This window comes from Aythya ferina, assembly GCF_964211825.1.
Source record: "Aythya ferina genome assembly, chromosome: 1".
Lineage (NCBI taxonomy): Eukaryota > Metazoa > Chordata > Aves > Anseriformes > Anatidae > Aythya > Aythya ferina.
In genome coordinates this window covers 21,654,284-21,673,575 of record NC_140296.1, presented here as the reverse complement: position 1 = coordinate 21,673,575, position 19,292 = coordinate 21,654,284, and the positions used below count along the sequence as shown (strand labels likewise).

At 41.2% G+C, this 19,292-nt stretch overlaps 1 protein-coding gene and 1 long non-coding RNA gene across 2 annotated transcripts; one reads left to right on the top strand and one right to left on the bottom strand.

Moving 5' to 3' along the window:
* Positions 1 to 669: 669 nt before the first annotated feature.
* Positions 670 to 5,317, bottom strand: RPL21 (ribosomal protein L21). Its single transcript, XM_084539359.1, has 6 exons — positions 5,120 to 5,317; positions 4,033 to 4,111; positions 3,383 to 3,444; positions 2,323 to 2,435; positions 1,527 to 1,677; positions 670 to 808 (listed from the first exon to the last, which is right to left on the bottom strand). The coding sequence occupies exons 2-6, from the start codon at positions 4,097 to 4,099 to the stop codon at positions 719 to 721; spliced, it is 483 nt and encodes a 160-aa protein (XP_084395485.1). The 5' UTR covers positions 4,100 to 4,111; positions 5,120 to 5,317; the 3' UTR covers positions 670 to 718.
* Positions 5,318 to 5,439: 122 nt separating this feature from the next.
* On the top strand, positions 5,440 to 6,602 carry LOC311436698. The gene is made up of 2 exons (XR_014693036.1): positions 5,440 to 5,657; positions 5,748 to 6,602. It is a non-coding gene; the product is annotated as an uncharacterized lncRNA (long non-coding RNA).
* The last annotated feature ends 12,690 nt before the right edge of the window (positions 6,603 to 19,292 follow it).

Here is a 19,292-nt window from a genome sequence, read left to right as displayed (position 1 = left end):
CAAAATTTACAAAACCAGCCTTGGTTAGCACACAGTTGGCTGTTCTGCTCAAACACTGGGCAACTAGCACCAGGGTTTTGTGAAGCATTACTGAAGTTAACTGGATGAGAGAAATGCATTAGGACATCCAGACAGACATTTACATCCGACAGATAGACAATAAATACATGAAATCCAACTGCTGAACTATGCCAGTCCATTAAATAAAGAGCGACAAGTGACAAACGCACAGTTTTGACATAAAAGCATTGTTACTACTCTTTTCTAAGAATGCTTATTGGCCTGGGGATGCCCTAAGAATCCCTTTACACATTACAGTGATGAAACAAAAAGGCCTGCCCACGGCCTTATTTTTTTCCAAGTTATTTTCAAAAAACATTTTCTTCAAGTGACACTTAGCTCTTGATATATGCTCTCAGTTTGCCAGTGAAGTATTTGATGTCCTCTCTTATTACCCCACTAGGTAATCAAAGGATGATAACCACTGATCATTAGCAACTTTCAGCGTCCCTAAAATTTATGGTCTGTCAGTGACCAAACTGACCAGCAAAAGCTGCCAGTCATTTAAATGACCAATTATCACGTAAAGCAAGTTAAATAAACTTCATTAAGAGAAGCTTTCTAAAGAATCTGTTCAAAAAGTACTTAAATGAATCAGCCACAATCGCATACGCTTGTCCAAAAACAGATCTTTAATTTAATCTTTTCAAAATGTTCATTATGCCATGAATTCATAGGGAATTGGCTCCAGCAGCTCTGGATCCTTCCCGTTAGTTCTCACGAAGTGCGCTTCCCTTGGTGGAGCAGGCTGTAAACGAAAAGAGAAAGAACTTGTAACACGAACTCAGATGTAGCCTTACACAAAATTAATTGTGACACTTAATGCATTGCTATATAAACATTACAGCAATTTTATCATTTCTTGTCTCTTTAAAAACTGTTTCAAAGATTAGCTGTAAAAAAAAATAAATGATCTGCTAGAAAATTTACTTGGCTTCCACTGCTGAATGAAGAAAACTACACTTCATCCTCTGCAATTTACTAATCTAAGTTAACGAGAAGTGATGCAGCCTGGGGTTCTAGAAGAAACAGCTGTTACTTTCTCTAGAAGTCATTCTTAAAGGGTTTTAACAGATTAGCAACCCTCTACAGTACTCTCTGAACAGGAAGCATCTGGCCCTTTGTTCACAGCCAAGGACATCATTTTCATCCAGGAACAGTGCACGTCTGTTCAGGCACCAAATATTACAGCTGAGATGCAGACACGCTGCATGCTGTCACTCCAACCTAAACGAAGAAAAAGAAGGAACCTCCTACAAAAAGAACACAAACTAAGTGAGGCTGGTAGCACACACCTCCAACACAATCTGCAACAGACCTGGATTTTTCAGAGTACTGTAAGCATCTTCATTAATGTTTTTTTAACAAATAAATTCAGTTTGCAGCATTATGTTTTGTTGTTTTGGAAGAGAATAATGTTTTAGTCAACCGAATCAACAGTGCATCAACTACAATAAAAATATTACCTGGCGTTTCAGTTGAACCCAAATGCCTTTTTCCTTTGCTTCCTTTTTCTTCTTCTCATTCTCCTTCACCCGCTGCAGGAAGCTGTCTCTGCTCTTGGAATGCTTAATATGCTCAATACGCACATTAATTCTCTTGGCAAGAATCTTACCCCTAAGAAAAGAAATCAGGTTTTAATCTCCTGCACTTGCAAAAAGGCCATTTCAAGGCCAGCGTTATGACATTTCCACACGTAACTCCATGAGCTCAATTAGAGATCAGTTTTCTTTAAGTGGCAATCACTCAGAATACATTGCTGCAGATGCAAATCGGCATTAATTTATGTAACTGAAAGCTTATTAATATATAACAATATGCTGATAATTCAGCCTTAAATTGCTGGAGAATAAATTATTTTAACCTTAACCTTGGAGCATACAGGCAAGTAACTACCACCACTGTACTTCAGTCTCATTTCTGGAAAAAGGAAGTATTTTTTTCTAACTAAATTGTACAAAAAGATGAATAAAGCTGAAAAATAGTACTTTAAAAAGCCTTCAATATAAATGTGCAAGTCAGCTGAAAATCCCCATTAGGTAATGTCAACAAGTGCTGCTCAGAATAACGAACTGTTTCCTCTGACAGGATCCAAGCCAAACGACCATCATTTGCTTGGGTTTTAAAAGGAAACGTACTTTACCCACCTTGAATGACCAATCAAGACAAAACAATGTCTAACTGGCAAAGTGAAAGGAGGGTGCCACTGCAGATCAACTTCCCCCAGCACAAACTTTAGATGCTCGGAATTTCATTACTTACTTCACCTTCTTGTTAACAATAACGCCCACAGCGTGCTGCGTGACATTATATACCCTTCCAGTCTTGCCATGGTAACACTTGTGGGGCATACCTTGTTGAACAGTACCCATACCCTGTTAAAGAGGTAAAATGAGAATCAAGCCTCAACTTTAGCTTTAAAACACTCACGCAATGTCGAGGTCTTTCTGTTCAGAAGTCAATTCAAGCACAAATACCACGTTACTCGAGATTGATTTAAAAACACTCCTGTTTTGTTCATACCTTAGAATTTCTAACCACACATTTTGTATCTGAAGACTACTAAATTCTTCTACGACCATTCTGGTGCTTTCAGCGTCGGTGAAATAATTCGATCACTTTGTCTTTAGCAAGCAATCACAGGAGACAATCATCATCAAGCTCCAGAATGTCACGAAGCAATAATTCCTAAATGCTACAGTTCTCCAGGAGTTTTTTTAAAAAATAAAAAATTACACTTCAACCTCTGAGTTATGAAAACTCAGCACTTCAAATTGAAATTAAAGGATTCAACAGAGTAGGAATTCTTAGTGAAATGCTCAAATTTAATACGATTTCATGTTGAAAGTATGGATGATTTCAAGTGACAAGTCCTAGAAAAAAATGATTTATGGGAAATGATGCTGCATAAGCCATGCAGCATGAACTATGGCTCTTCTGAGTAGCAGGTGTAGATCAGGCGAAACAGCACCTACTAGAATGACACGTGGGGTTCCTGTGACCTAGCAGGCACAACACAGCAACCCAAGTATTAGATATTGCGTGCCTCACTCACTTTTTTCCAGCTGAGCACACAGTAACAGAGCACAGCCTAATGTAGATCACAAAGTACGTGACACTGAAGCATTAATACTGGCTCAGTAGCATTGTTATTCCAGTACTGCTCCAACAGAAGCCGCTGCTTGTGTTGACACATACGACATGAATAACAGAAAGAGTACCACAAAAAAGGGAAATGGAAGTGGTAACACTGCTTCAGGTATTTGTGCTTTTTGTGTTTGTTTTGTTTTTGTTGTTAATCACACTGCTTTGTAGAAAGTACCTTGATATCAACTATGTCGCCCTTCTTGTAGATGCGCATGTATGTAGCCAGAGGAACAACTCCTGTTGGGAGACACAAATATGGACACTATGAAGCTCCCAATTTCACACACATATAAAAAGGTGGGGCAGGAGGGGAGGAGACACAGACCACGCATTTCATAACATCTGATTTAAAAACTCAAATTCAAAATTAATTAAATAACAAAAAAAAAAAAACATTTTAAAGTAAACACCTCTTCACTTTCCAAAATAAAGAAAAAAGTGAAGAAAACTACAATTTTAATCTCATCCCTAATGCAGAAGCTGAAAAAGCGTTACAACTATTTATGATCTCACTGTGAATACAGCTGCTATCACTTATCACTTAGAAGCAAGAAACCGTACGTTTTAACTAAGTATGACTTTTAATGTATCTTCTTCACTTTCAAGCAATGCAGAAATAATACCATTACTATTGTCCAGCACTCAAGAGTAATAAATAACCTCTAAGACTACAAGTTTACTTGCGTATCTTTCTGTGGGTTTTGGCCCAAGTTGCCAGATACCCATCCTTTGATGTAAGCTGGTATATCCAAACTACCTAGGGACTGCTGAAAGCCAACGGGTCAGTAGTTTAGCGCAGTTTTTCTCCCCACAGCACGTACTTACCATGTTTGCGGAACGGCCTTGAGAACATATAACGTGTTCCCCTCCTCTTTCCCTTTGTGTTCGTCATTTTGGATGATTACTGCAAAAATGAATGAAGGCTGTTCAGAACTACTGGTTCACTAAAAAATTGACTAATGATGTTTTCAGGAGTTTTAGAAAAAGAATGCCTTCAAGCCTTCAGAATGATGCCATTTCCAAAAGGCAGGGTCAGACCAAACAAGGTTATTAGACACTAACACTAAACAAATACAATATTTATATAGAGCAATCACACAGCTGAGGTAACATGGGATGATAGCAAATCACCACCTGCACCTTCTCTCTTCTCAAAGCAATGTCTGCTATGAGAGAGGGCCAAGTGGCTCAGGGCTTTGCCTGCTCAGGTGCTGAAACCCTTCAATGATGGAGGCAGGCTGATGAACAGCCAGTTTGGAGGCCTGACACCTCGTAACACAGAAGTTTTTCCTTACATCTAGTTATAACCTCTCTCATTCGGCCTTATGACAGACATCTCTCCTGTCACGTGCCCCTAATCTGGCACCAGGCCCCATCTTCTTGGTAACAGCTGTTAAGTGCCCCCAAAACTGCTTCTTGGCCCTGAATGCTGAAGCCCAGTTCTCTCAGCCTCTCCTCACAGGGCTTGCCAAAAACCAAGATCTCTACTACCTAAATTATGAGGTAACTGCAGATACTACTATTACAGATGATAAATTTAACCAGTCTGTTGCTTCTTATGATTTTAGCAATGCATTTTAACTTCATCTCGAGCCTCTCACCACCACAGACGCCCCTCAGCCCCGGCCCTTCACACTATGCACTCAACACCCACATTAGCGCACCCCATGTCCTACTGGGCGAGACCTACACTGTAAAACTACCCCAAACCCTCCTTCTTTTATTCCTTTATTATCTCTTTCCCTCAGCAGTCCCCCGGCGCAGCGCGGCCTACCCCTCCACCCACCACCCCACGCCGCAGCCTCCAACCCACGGCCTCTCCACTCCCCCCCTCACCCCCCAACCCCTTCAAGGCCCTTCCTACAGCCCCCCAGCCCTCTAGCGGAGCCCCCCGGCCGCTCCCCGGCGGCACCTGACGGGCGCTGTGGGCCCGGCGCCGCTCCCCGCGTGTGCCCACAAAATGGCGGCGCGGCCCGAAAGGAAGGGGGCCGGCGCCGCGGCCGCGCTTAAATAGGGGGCCTCGCCGGGGCTGCCCGCGGCGCGCCTGACGGAAAGAGGCAGGCGGGAGAATGACCACCCTCCCGCCCGCCCGCCTGAGGGAGGAAAATGGCGGCCGGGGGAGGGAGCCTGAGGGAAAGGGGGGCGGGAGGGCGTGAGGGGAATGGCGGCGGGGGGAGCTCTGAGGTGAACGGGGAGGGTGTGGGGGGTTCTGAGCGCCCCGGGTAGGGCTTTTGTTAGCTTGAAATACAGCTCCTTAACGAATAGCTTCTGTTAATTTGGAATATAGTGGTCAAAAGTTGTTTCACGGTGTTAAATAAAGTGTTTTGCGTTAGTTTCCAGCGCTGCAAGCCTTCTGGTACTGTGTGTCAGTCGCAGGTGCTGGGATTAAGGTCCTGGGCAAGAAGATCCAGTGTGAGGAACAAACCAGCAGGATTCTTCAGCCATCAGAAGTAAAGAGGCTGCTCAGGTTCGTTTATATGTACATATTATTAAATGCTATAATGTCTAATTTCTGTGATTTATTTTTTTTTCCCACACAGATAACGTGCGAATCCTGAACAAAGAGCCTCTGTATGGCCACAGGTTGCATCAGCAGTGTGGTGCCCGCAAATGAAGCGGGCTGGTGGGCAGCTTCCCGAGCTGGCAGCGTGACTCATGGTGTTTGTGCAGCGTGGATGTCGGAGCAGACAGGAATTACAATGGGAAGCGGGTTGTAGGCAGGAGTGAGTCAAAAGAGAGCCTCCCTCCCTTGGTCCAAACACGCAGGGACAGTTCAAAACTTGTTTCAGCTATAAGTTTGCCCTACTGCAGGAATTCTTCTTTCGAGTGAAAGAAGCACTTATTTAATTTGGGGGAGGGATGATTACTTAAAGCGATATATAAAAGCATATTTGATCCTCTGACTAACTTCACAGTTACTCTAATGTTGTCTTGCAAGGCTTAGGCCTAAGTCCTTTCTGTCATCAGTTTAAAGCTAGCTTAATATTTATGGATGATAAGAATGGATTTGGAGGATTAAATGTGCTATCAGGTTCTACCTGCAAAGCTAGCTGGCTGACATGTTTTGACAGATAAAGGCCTTGTCTATACACAAAATCTCTTATATTGTTATATTTGGAAAAAATTGTATTCCAGTTCTGTACCATGACAAACCTAGAATTCACAGCACCTGGTATCTATGCAGTGGAAATCTGTATTGTTTAATATACCTTCAGCCTAGGTGCTATGGATCTTTTCCAAGCTTGAGGGTAGTTATGAGCCTGAACAGCTCTTAAGTGGAGAAGCACATTGGCAAGAGAGACAGAGACTTCAGGAAAGACATCAAGTAAAGTGAAGACAGGAAGCCAAATCCTAAAAGACACTATTAAATAAAGGAAGATAGATATTTTCAGTGAGCTGAACTCTCTACTCTTGGCAATGATAAAGGGTAAATTATATAAAGGGTAATTTTTTTCTCCACATCAAGCAGGAAAGAATGGGGAAGAAAATCCACATGTTGAAACTTATTTCAACATACAGGGCAGGTAAATATAATTCAAAAGGGAGCACTAACTGTGAACTTAATTGAACTCTGCTTACTTTGGGGCCAAGTAAGACATTCAAGATTTGCTACATTTTTTTCTTCCGAATAAATTGCACAATAGGTTTATTTGAAATTTCACTGATGTTCTCATATGTAAAATTCAGCTTGGTGAACACATTCCCAGGATTCTTAATTAACTCAATATTTCAAAGAAACCACTGTGTTTCAGAATTTATCATAGAATCATTCACTGGCCATGCTGTCTGGGTTTGATCCAGAAGTCTGTCGTATCTACCAACACTCTACACGCAGTTTCACAAAACTGTTGCCTACTGAGCACTCAGACTGCGGAGCATTTATAAGCGCCTCACAAAATAATAAATAATATTTTTTGTCTCCAGCAAATAAAGCTGCACAAGGTGTTTGGTGAGTTCTGGTCTGGAAACCAGAGCTAGCAGGCAAGGAGATGTAGGGGAGATACAGCTCTGTATTCCACGTTGCAGGTGCTCCCCTTACTGCCGTGCTTCATCCCCTCAAAAACTCAGGCTAAACTGCTCTTCCTTGGTCAAACTGCAACTGTAGGATTCTGATTCCAATTTCTCCTACACTGTATAGAAAAAAAAGCCTGTTCTACTTCAGAAACACCACCCTCAAGATTGGAGTGAACATGCTAAGCTACACCCAGCTTAGCATGAAGATCTAAAATCCCATGAAGAACTAAAAACCCACGAAGAACTAAAAACCCAGTCCCAGGCTGGTGCTCCACCCATTAACGTACCCTGGAAATATTTCTACACTGTGGTAGACCCAATTTCCATCCTAGTCCTTCTGGCTTGGAGGTGGAACAAATCTGAAAGTTGCTAGGGAGAGCATGTTGAAAAGTAGGGCCCATTGGAAGTGAGAGGAGTGGGGACTAGATAAACATCACTTTGTTTTTTTAGTGTTGAAAACATACCAGAAAAACATTTCCAGTCATTGAGTTCCCAGAGTCAGGATTCTGATATCTTCTTTGGGAGAGTCCCATTTTGTTTCTGACACTTCTCTGCAGCATCTGTCTGGACAACAGCTCTCTCTACAGAATAAATGAGCTATGACGATTCTGCACATGGGGTTGTCAGGAATTCTTCACTGAGTTTCTAATGCACAGTGGGATCTGTCTTGTTCTTAAGCTCAGAGGACCAAATGATATACACAAGGATGTGGAGTGTGACATTCCATTTATGTTAGGTTATTCAGCAGGGGTGCAGAAGGAATTTAAATTAATGAGAGTTTGTAAATTGCTTTGAGGTGAAAAGAAATACATTCCCCTTCAGTAGGGTGTAGGTTTTCCCGTGTCTCACATTCATTACACGTTCATTATGTGGGGGGAAAAAACAAACAAAAAAAACCCACCACTGACTCTGACTGGAGCAAAATTTTAACAGAAATAACTGAGATTAGGTGTCAAATAAAGAGGATTGAAATTTGCAGTTCCTCTTGTGATAGCACTGCAATACCGAGAGTCTAAATGGAAAAGATTAAAACAAGATTATGAAGTTGACTGGTTACCCCATAGCAGGCTTCCATCCATACTGCATTTACCCTGTGCCATTGATTAAAAAGTTACTATCCAAAGTTATGTGCCACCACTGAAGCTGATCGTGTTGTTCATTGTTCGCTCTTTCCAAAATGATCCTCTTACGTTGCAAAGTCATACTTCTGTCCCCTTTTCACAGGTCTCTAGCCTCCCAATGATTCTGGTTCTACCAGCCTGGTTATTTCTGGTAGTTGGTCCAACTCCTCATCCACAAAACCCACTCTGTAAATATGAAAAGTCAGAGCTTTAAGTGAGTAAAATTTGCATCAGAGCAAGCAATCGCTTTGCAAGAAGATGACTACAGACAAACTCCTTGAGTGGGCTCACTGTGGAATTGCTTAAGTGCCAGTGCAGGTGCGGTAACTGAGCTGCATCACCAGTAAGGCATTTCATGGAGAGGGGAATGCAGAATAGTGACAATATGCTTCTAGAACATTGGAAAGGCAAAAAAAAAATAATAATATGCAGAACAAAAATAACGGTGGGGTCAGCACATCACACATCGGTGAAAGTTTTCTGTATGCTGCTGTTATTTGTGCATTAATTGCTGCTTCAAAGTGTTACTAGATACAGCTAGACTGATACTGAAGCCAAGCAAATGCCCTTTTTCCACCATTATCTCTTGATTGCCACATAAAATCTGAAATACTGAACAAATTCTGTCATTCAGCTGCTTATTTGAATAACATGGCATTCTGCTTGTATATGCGAGTACCGCATTATTGGCCATTAGGAATCATTAGGAACGTACAAAGAGCCTGTCTTGTAACTGAGACCAGCTTCTCACGGGCACCAAACAATACAATCCATTTGTCAAACTTCCCGTTTATGAAACATCATTTCAAAAGCAATTAGCATCCTTTCCTCCCTCACTAATGGAGTGGCTTCTCAGGAAACTGGTTTCATTAATACTTTTTTTTTTTTTTCCCTCAGACTTCTTGTAAGTGCCACTAATTTTTTTGAGGTCACCTGTCTCTGTGTAACCTCCTCTGAGTCCAACCCATCTAACCTGGAACAAACAACTCCTCATATTGTTAGCATCAGATTTGCTATATATATATATATTTGGAGTAAAGATGATTAGTCACTCATTGGCTAGCAGAGATGATAATTTCAGATCCTTTTAACTCCTTTGCTGTAGAGGAACTGAACTGCTGTGAGCAGCAAATCTGCATAATATGGAGATTTCTGTTGGCATCCTGTTTTGATAATGTATATATTATATATATATATTTAAATCTCATTTTTCACAGTCCCCCTTAAGCCCTTCCCTATCTTTCTGGGGAGTTACTGACTACAGTTTAAGAAGTAAGGGGCTTGATATTTATTAGGAGCATACTGTTATTTTCTGTTCATTTGTTTACAGCTGAACTTTTGTGTACTTTTAGCTGGAAGATCAATTATGTTTGCTCTGTTTCTTTTTCTGTAATTATTTACACAGAAGAGTGATACCCACTTTACACCTTTGTTTTACTAAGCCTCATAATCCAGGCTCTTGGGGCTTCCAAACAGCAAGAGCAATATATTTGCTCCCGTTCCTACACATTGCTCTTGTGAATCAGTGATCAGAGCTGTACACAACAGTCCCAGTGACCTTATTTATAGTACGCTGATTAGTTCTGAGACATTTCTTCTTATTACGGAATATGATCACAATTCATGAAATACGAAGGTCAGGGGGTTGATTTTTTTCCCTGGCAATAAATGTTTCAGTGATTGTCCTTGACTTGCTAGCTGGGAGCTAGGGGACACTTTTTTCATCTAACCCTCATGCAGTAGCAGGCCTCTTGGTGGTTTCAGTGGCACAAAGTCAGTTCTTAAGTAGTGATGATTTTTCTCAGATAAAACTCTTGGTGTCTTTAAAGAATTTATGTCTATAAGGAATAAACAGACATGGACAGAATTGGCCATTAATCGCTTTAAAATAGATTGGCCAAAATAAGTACACTAGGAAAAATTGCAGGCTGGCATGGGCCAGACAGTTTACATTTTGCTTATCTGATTTCTAGCATGTGACTATTTTATTCACTATAAAGTATAATTTTAACAGAAGCTCAGCCTGAGCTCTATGCCGGGTTGGCCATACCAATTACTTTTTTCAAGGCAAACTAACATTTGGAGGGCAAAGAGATTCTGCTTTACATAGACCTGAATATGAGCTTTGTTGCTGAAATGCTGGAGGTTGGAGACCACCTGATGGAACTGAACAGGTACAAGTCTGTGGGGCCCGATGCCGTGCATCCCAGGGTCCTGGGGAACTGGCTGATGGAGCTGCCAAGCCTCTCTCCATCATGTTTGAAAAGCCCTGGCAGTCAGGTGAAGTCCCTGGTGACGGGGAAAAGGGAAACAGCACTCCCAGTTTTAAAAAGCTTTTTTAAAAGATGCTTATGGACAATAGCAATGTGCCCTTATTGCAACTACATCCAGGGCACTAGTTGGCCAGCATGGCAAAGATTTATTTCTCACAGTTTTAGCACTTGTTAGAGCACATCTGGAGGACTGTTTTTAGTTCTGGGCTCCCCAGAACACAACGTAGACTTACAGAGCAAGCCCAGCAAAGAGCCACTGAGATGTTCTTGGGGGTGAAGCACATCAGAGAAGAAGCTGAGAGAGCTGCGTTTGGCAGCTAGCAGAGGAGGAGGCAAAGGGGGGATTTCCTCTCTGTTTTCCATTTCATCTGTAGAGAAGATGGAGCCAGAGAAGGATATGAGGCAATGGACACAAGTTAGAACATGGGAAAATTCCAATTCAAAATAATTAAAACATTTCTAATGTAAGGATGGTCAAAAACTCAACCAGGTTGCTCAGAGAGATGGTGGAATTTACGTCCTTGGAGCTATTTAAAACTCGACTAGACACGGTCTTGAGCAAACTGAGCTGGAGCAAATCTTAGCAGAGGATTGAATTAAAGACCTCTGTAAGTACCAGAGATTGTATTAATCTGTGATTCTGACTTCTCTACATCAGTAAAGTAAAAATGTTGGTGGAATCATTCTCTGTTTCATAAGTACTCTATGAAATTACACTGGTTCACTGGCATCTGAGGTAGCCATTTTTATTTCTCTTTAATTGTTCTAATCAGAGCCATTAACATAATTGTCTTTGCTTATGAAATGGCAAAGAGTCTCGCTGGAAGGAAAGGGCTTCATAAAATATTGGTAGTTTTATTTCAAGAAAAGGAATGTTTTCTACTTAGCCTTAGCTGAATTCCAGTAAACACAAATTTAATTTTATCTTCAAACTCCACCAAATTAAATTTGCTTTGCTGTGTGAGTACATACGAAGTTGTACATGATTTTAACAGTGCTGCAAAATGCACTTTTTAATAATGCATGAAGTAACTAGAGTTATTGCAAACTCAAGTACTGAGCAGATTGCAACAGTCTTTCAGCAAACATCATTGTGTTTACTGCACTTGTACATATCTTCTGAATGCTAAAAGAAAATCCTGTTCTGCCTTCATAGCCTCTTCTTGGAAGAAAAGAAGAATCAAATTCAGAAACCACAGGAGTAAAAAGCACACTGTGCTCTGCATGCAGGCGCTTCGCATGTGTTTATAATTCCAATTATATACTCTTTCCTAGGACTTTGTTGGAATTTGTGCTCAGCAAGCTTCAGCCTTCACTGAGTGATTTGCTTTTTGCAGGCCAGCCTCCATTCTAAAACGTGAAATGGTCCTTAGCATTTGAAGTCTTACACATGACAGTTTCCTAAATCATTAACCTGAAGTCGATTCCTTGGTATCACAAGATACAGCTGCTTTAAAACAGTTGCATTTTTAAAAAAAAATGCACGTGCTTTTATTTTCACTGTGTTTTGAACATGTTCAATGTTCTGCTCTCACATCTTTAGGTTTTCTAGCTTACTGAGCTAGAAACTTGTTGTAAGAAGCAAAAGGTGATTTTCTCAAGTAACCCTCATCTCCTGACCCTGGGAACTGGAGTTGGAAGGGAGCTATCAAATTATCACAAGGCTTGTGATAACATAATGAGTTAGCTACGCTCTGACAACCCCTGTCCATGAGACAACAGCAGCTGCACCGAACAAATATGTACAGCCAAAAAAGAACAAAATAATGGCGATTCAAGGAGAAGTGAAACTAGGAATTAGCAAGGGATAAACTTGACCAAGCTGTGACCAACCAAGGATAACATTGACTGACTTTCCCATATGTAAAATGGGAATCATAGCACAGATTTATGGATCAGAGTTGCAGTTAGGGATCAATTAATTAATATTTGTGACAACTATGGAATCCTTAATGGAATACATGTAAGTAAAATAGTAATGTGAGATAAATAGTATCTGTGCCCCTCTAAGGCAGCCAAAGCTTATCCATGCGAGAGGGACAGTGCAGGTGAAGGGACAAAAAAAGGCTAAGGAAATAGAGGTCAAATGGCAAGGAGAAGTGCTGCAGGGGGGGGAAGATGAAATGAAAGCACGGGGGAAATAGAAGGAGGCAATGGGGTCATTTGGGACAAAGAGGTGATGCCTGGGTTATTGCAGTGTAAAGACACAGGGCACAAGCCCATATGAAATTGAGCTTTATTAGTTCTGCTGCACATGCAATAACCTGTGTACGTTCCTGTTTTCAGTTTGTAGAGAAAAGTAATTGTAAGTATAACCAGATGGGAGTATTTAACTGACCATCTGCAAGTACAGAGGGAAACTATGGGTTTTCCAGGGTATAAATCTTCCAAGAGAAGAAACCAAAATCATTCTACTTCTGTCTTGCTGACAAAGAGAGCATTGTTTGAGAACTGATTGCAACACGCACTTGAACAATAGCTTCAGATCAGCGGAAGCACAAAATATTGCTAACTGTGACATATGTTTCAATTAAAACAAAAATAATGAACCACCCATTAGTGTCATGAAAAACACAGGCTATTAACAGTAAACGTTCTTTAGCAATTTTATTATCTCCACAAAGCTGTATTGAGCATTTTTTCCACTTCTTACTGATCATTTTTTCCACTACGTAACTATCTGCCATATGCATGCTGCTTTACATACTCCTCCCCAGCTTCCTTTATATCTTGGTGCTGTAGAGAACCAAGTGGGGGAGGCTGAAATTACACAAAGGCTCCTTACCTGGAGGCTGCCTGTTGTCATATTGTGCGTCAATGTTGTTAGTACATGACAGCTAATCTTGCTTTTGGAGAAATGCTGCAAAGATCACAAAAATACTGTCTTGCTGACTGCAGTGGGAAGCTTTGCTTGGTGCTCTGGTAGGGAGCACACGCACCGAAGCAGCATCCTGTACTTCTCACCTCTGGCAATGGATTTTCCAAATTAGTTTTAGCGCACTTAGGAACTGTCACTGACTTCTGAGGTTTTCATTCTATGGAGAAACTGAAGCGAGTTGGTAACAATGGTTCCCCTGGTGCCTGTGTCAAGGATCAAATCCATTTAATTTTCTTTAAAAAAAAATCCATAAAAGAAAGTTTTTTGATACAATATTAAACAGCCTTATTTCTAGATATACTTGTGGCTCTATTTCTCCAAAGAATTCTGCAGAGGCCTCTGCAGATGCTCAGAACAATGTCAAAAAGCACACGGTTGCTGTTTCCATCCCTAGCTTGCGTACTTTCATATTGAGATCACAGAGACCCGAACTATACACATTTATCTTGCAGAATATGACATCTTTCAAAAACATTATCGCTGTATAAATGGACTCTTTTTCTAAGAATGACTGCATTACTCTCAGGCTCAGGCAGAACTCCACGTTCTTCAAGGAGTCTGGAGAATCAAAGTGTGATAACATTTTACAAATCTGCTGTTAATCTCAGCACAAATAAATGATTTTATTTTACAGCCTTGTTGGACACCTCTCTTCCTAATGTGTATTTTAAGTTCTGTTGGTGGAAATTTGTATTCAGTTTGGCAGCATATTTTATTTTCTCTTTTATACTTTTAACTTTTTGGATGTTGGTAATCCTTTGCGTAATAAAAGGTTAACTGTTTGCCAGCTATATGTATGGCAAGATGCCAGTATCAGCTGAGCAGTAAAAAAATGCAGGTACCCAAGTATCTTTATCTGTGAACTCTGCAAGAAACAAATATTGCTCTCTGCATAAAAACAAAGCCACAATGACTGAGGAAAGCTTTGGTCTTCTGAAACTATCGTAAGGTATAAATCATCGTGAGCCAGTTTTACTCTGCCAGAGAATTCTCCTTCACCAGTGTTTTCTGTTTACAAAGTTGGTCTAATAATGATTACTTCTCATTACTTCTCTGTAAAATGTTCCAGGATTTACCAATGAAAAGTGTAAGGAACAAAATAATATTTGTCTTTAGTACAAGTATAGTTTTCATAATTTTCCATAGTTAGTATAGTTTTCTGTGATAATTTATTAATAATTTGTTTATGATTGAACTATTTATTTTGAAACTATGAATAAAATGTATCGCCTCACCTGTTTTAACTATTTGCCTGGATCCTCCCATATTCACTTGGCCAGCCATCACCCCTCAGTCACGGCTCCCAGAGAGCACATTCAGCTGCTCTGAAAATAATTATTTTTGAAAATGTACCAACAACATAGTTTACAAAGATTAGTCTACTAATCCAGATATTTAACTTTCTGTCGGTGAATACGAGATATTTTGATACGACTTTTAAAATATATTTCCTGTTTGTCTCTGCTGTTCCCAAGAAGGATCCAATTTCACTCACATAATGGGTTAAGATTCCAGTTCTGCATAATTTGCATTCAGCTTCAGGTTTTCTTGGACTCGTGACATAAAAGTTGAGGAAAAATTTCTTTCATGTCTCACTCCACTACCTCGTAGCACAAACCCTGTAACACCTGTTGCCCACGAGGTAAGGTGTATTGCCAGAGCAGGGCTGCTTACTCTGCCACGAGGATGGTGGATGACCTTCACTGGGTTATGTGTCAGTAAAAATCCAGACGGTGAATTTAGATGATCTTTTTGCAAGGACTAGAACCTCGTGCTATCATGTCTGGATCTAAAATTACGTTTCCAGGACAAGTAAAGAGGTTTATAGAGAAAGCAAGCTTTTCTGGCCTCAGAGCTGACTGCTGTGAGCAGGAGGTTGGACGAGAGACCTCCAGAGGTCCCTTCCAACATCAATTATCCTATGGTCCTGTTAGGTTATGATCCTGTGATCATACTACACACTGCTCTGACAACAGACACAATACGTCTGCATTCAGACACTGCAGCCACAGTCTGGCTGCTCGGTGGTTTGACTGGTTAGCAGACAGGGCGAGCAGATTCATGGGACCAATCCTGCCATCAGCCAACAGGAACAAAAACCTGACGTGCCCCAGCCTCAGCAGAACCACCTGCAGTTGCAGATAGACGATACGGGAACAAACATACCTGTGTACCATGCCTACTCCTCAATTTTTCAAGCCAACCTACACACACACCCTAGAGTAAGCTGGGCTCCTGCCAAGCCATGAGTTACGAAACAAGGAGAGGCACGGGGTGAGCAGCAGCAGTTCATACCTGCCATGTTTTCTCTTCACTCCTCCATATATTTGGATTGTAAATTCTTCAGAGGATTGAACAGATTTTCTCTCTCTGTCTTATATAGGGACTGATAAAGAGCTCTGGCCTCTGAGTTGTGTCTCCAGGTGTCATGGCAATTTGAATATTATATAATAACAACAACCACCATGCAGTGTGATAGATTTTAAGGGCAGGGAACTAATTCTATCTACTCAACTAATACATTTCTGTGAGAAAAGCACCTATTCTTCAGCTGAAACCCTTAGGAGATGCTGAAAGCAGCAGTTCTCTCAGCAGCATATCCCAACCATTAATGTCACCATCCACTCTTAAAAAGTGTGTAATTTCTAATTCTAATTTGCTTGATTTACAGATATTTTTTTTCTTGTTACGCCTCTCACTGTGCAAGATTAAAGATCTCTGTGGTCACCTCCCAGTCTTCTTTTTGATAAAGGCAGGCAGTGAGATCGTGTCCTTTAAGTCTCCCCACATCAAGAATTTTCTCTGGCCTCAAACAACCTCTCAGCATTCTTTCGACAACAAGGAGACCAGATGCTGGTGCAGAATTACCACAAGAATCTCACCAATGCCATATGCAGAGACAAAACAACGTCTCTTGCTGCTTGCCACGTCCCTGGTTATACTGCCAAAGACTCCCCTATTTATCTATGCTGTAACATTGGACTGGAAACTAATTTTTGTTGTAAATTCAGTCACTGCTCTCCATAACACAGCTCATCTCCACAGGTATGACCTGCTCACTGTATTTTTGAGTAACTCTACTTGTGCCTACCTTTGAATGGAATAAATTTACCAAGCAATACAGATCTTACGATAACCTCGACCTTAACTTAATTTTCCATTTAGCCACTCCTTTTCCTCAGAGCACACCAGCTTTGCATTCCCATAGCTGAAAATCCTAATACATCTATCTGTTTTCCTCAGGATTAGCACGGACCATCCTTGTGCTCTCCTGAGAAACTTCACCCTTCAGAGCTGCTGCCCAGTGGATGCCACCTTCCAGTTTCTTGAATAACCTGAAGCCTGTTCTCCTAAAGCATAGTGTCTGCAGTCTGTTGCTCTCCTTCCTCAAGATCATGAACACCACTCCTGGCCAAGGCTTTGAAGACCAAGCCACCGATTGCCACATCCCCTGGTTCCTCCTTGCTGAAGTGGCAGATCCACCTGTGGCTGGCCCATCCACTACCAATAAATCATCCCCGACGCCCTTCCGAAATCATGACTGTGATGTGTTGTGCTTGTAGCAGATGTCAGGTGGGCTGAAATCCCCCCTAAAACCTGGGGTCTGTGATCAGAGACTTCCAAAAATCATTTAAAGAAGGCTTAATTTGCCTAATGAGGTAATCTTGAACTCCCACCACGCCACCCCTGCAGAGCTCTGGTTTCCCAGGCTGTAGGCGTTTGTGCACATACCCTTGGGGTGGGTGGCCCCTCACACCCTGTTTCATCGTTCCTGTGGTCTCTCTTATTCCCAGCATGCTGCACCATTTTCTTACCACCCGTGATCACCATTTCTTCTCTTCCCCATGTGTCACAGCCTCCCTCCCATTGTCCCCAGCTGAAAATTCTCCTGTCCAGGCTGGCTGGCTGGCTGGCAAAGATGCCCTTGTCTCACTTTGTCAGGTGGATCTTGTCTCTCCCCGGAGATACAAGATACAGCTGATATCTCCTCTCAGACAGGGTTAGTTACCATCCTGATCTACACACATTACATCAACTCTGTAGTTCTTCTCAAAGCTCTGCCTCCTCAAGTATGCACACACACACAATCTTAAGTCTACTCTACCCAAACCAGTCAAAATAATGGAATATTTAATTTTAAATCCCAATTGTGACAATTAAGCGATAATGTCCAATTATTTCTTCACATTTTAATAGGCAGTGACAGTGTTTCAGTATTCAGTTTTCTACAGCCCGTACGGTTCCACTCAGTGCCACTTTATTGGCTGCAAGCTGAATTATCTCCCAGATAATCTTGTAGAATTCTGCAATAGTGCAATCACACTTTGCATTCTTGCTCCGGGGAGACAGCATCCTGCCATACAGTCCTTGTGTCCTTCTTTCAATACCTTGTCCACTCCACATTATACAGGACTCTCTTTTGTAGAGAGCCTAACACTGTAAATGAGTCTTATTAAATATGGATCTTGCAGCTTTGTATTTCAATAGATGAATTGCTGGGTATCTGATGGCTTGGCGTGTCTAGCTGGTCAAATACATGCATCTTCCCTTGGTCTTTTTGCTCATGGGTGGCCAATCCACTTCTTTTGTTTCTATTTCTCATCCCCTTGATGCTGTCCTCCCCCATTGTTTCTGTGGCAACAGTTTCTGAATGTAGTCATCCAGCAGGTATTCATTTTCTCAAATACTGTACTTATGAAATACACACTTCTGGACCATGTCTATTATATAAAAGAAATGCTTGAGCATATCTCAGGTTTCAATAAATAGCTCAGATAGAAACCTTTTAAAAGACATAAATAATATGTTTCACATGAAGGAAAACTTAATCTTTCTTTCCATTCATTTAGTTGCTACAAAATGTTTACTTCTGAAAACCACAGAATCACAGATGTATCATAATTTAAATTTATAGTTATTAAAATATCTTTTTTTTCAGTGATGTCTTTATGATCTAGGTCCTATTAAATAGTATCATTAATAATAATGCATCCCAATCTGCTATATGTTTCCCAAATGTGAAAAAAGCCAGGGTGAAACATAGCTAATTTTAGGCCTCCTTAATGCAGATATGAACATCTTGGACTAGTCATCCAGATTTCCGTTGTAGTCCTCAGACAAACAGGCACATCTAGGAGATGATTCACCTCGTTCCCAAGCAGACACCTTAAGCAGTTGATATAAATGCCTGTTCTACAGGTCAACTTCATTTTGGAGACGTCTGAAACTAGGTTGGGCAAATCTCAGATTCAACGAAGGCAAAGAGCTGTTAATCTAGAGGCTGATTAAGAAAAGGAGAGAGGATCCCAAATGTCTGTCTTTTGTGCTTGACTCTCCCCACCCCTCATCCCATGAGGGACCCTTTAGTAATGGCTTTGACAAACAGCTGCTGCTTGGAAGCAGAAGCCACTCCAAAGTTAACCTGCAATTATAGTGATGTTGATAGGAGAGAGGAGTTTCCTTAGCTCAATTTTCAGTTTGCTTTTGCTGCTTAGCTGGGATTTGTGCCTAATTCCATTCTCCCCATGCCACAAGGTAACCACTTATTTTCAGCACGTGCACTAAGGAAACTGCTCGCTCGCCCTCACTCCCCTCAGTTCTCTTCCTCCCTGTTTCCTCCCCATATCAAGTCTGTTCCTCAGTGAATAAAAGCAAATTCAGCTGATAAAATGAAATGGAGCCCTAGCAATGTAGAATGTGGCTGTGGACTTCACCACCAAAAAAAATAAAAAAAAGAAAAAAAAGAAAAAGAAAACAGAACCCGAGAGGCAGGCACATTTCATCACCAAAAAATGCAAA

What these genes read in the sequence shown, in the direction of transcription:
- RPL21 (XM_084539359.1), bottom strand. Translation starts at nt 4,099, where the DNA reads ATGACGAACACAAAGGGAAAGAGGAGGGGAACACGTTATATGTTCTCA. An exon ending in AAGGCCGTTCCGCAAACATG is followed by an intron (nt 3,445 to 4,032) that starts GTAAGTACGTGC and finishes GTCTCCCAACAG; the next exon opens with GAGTTGTTCCTCTGGCTACA. An exon ending in GGGTTCAACTGAAACGCCAG is followed by an intron (nt 809 to 1,526) that starts GTAATATTTTTA and finishes TTTCGTTTACAG; the next exon opens with CCTGCTCCACCAAGGGAAGC.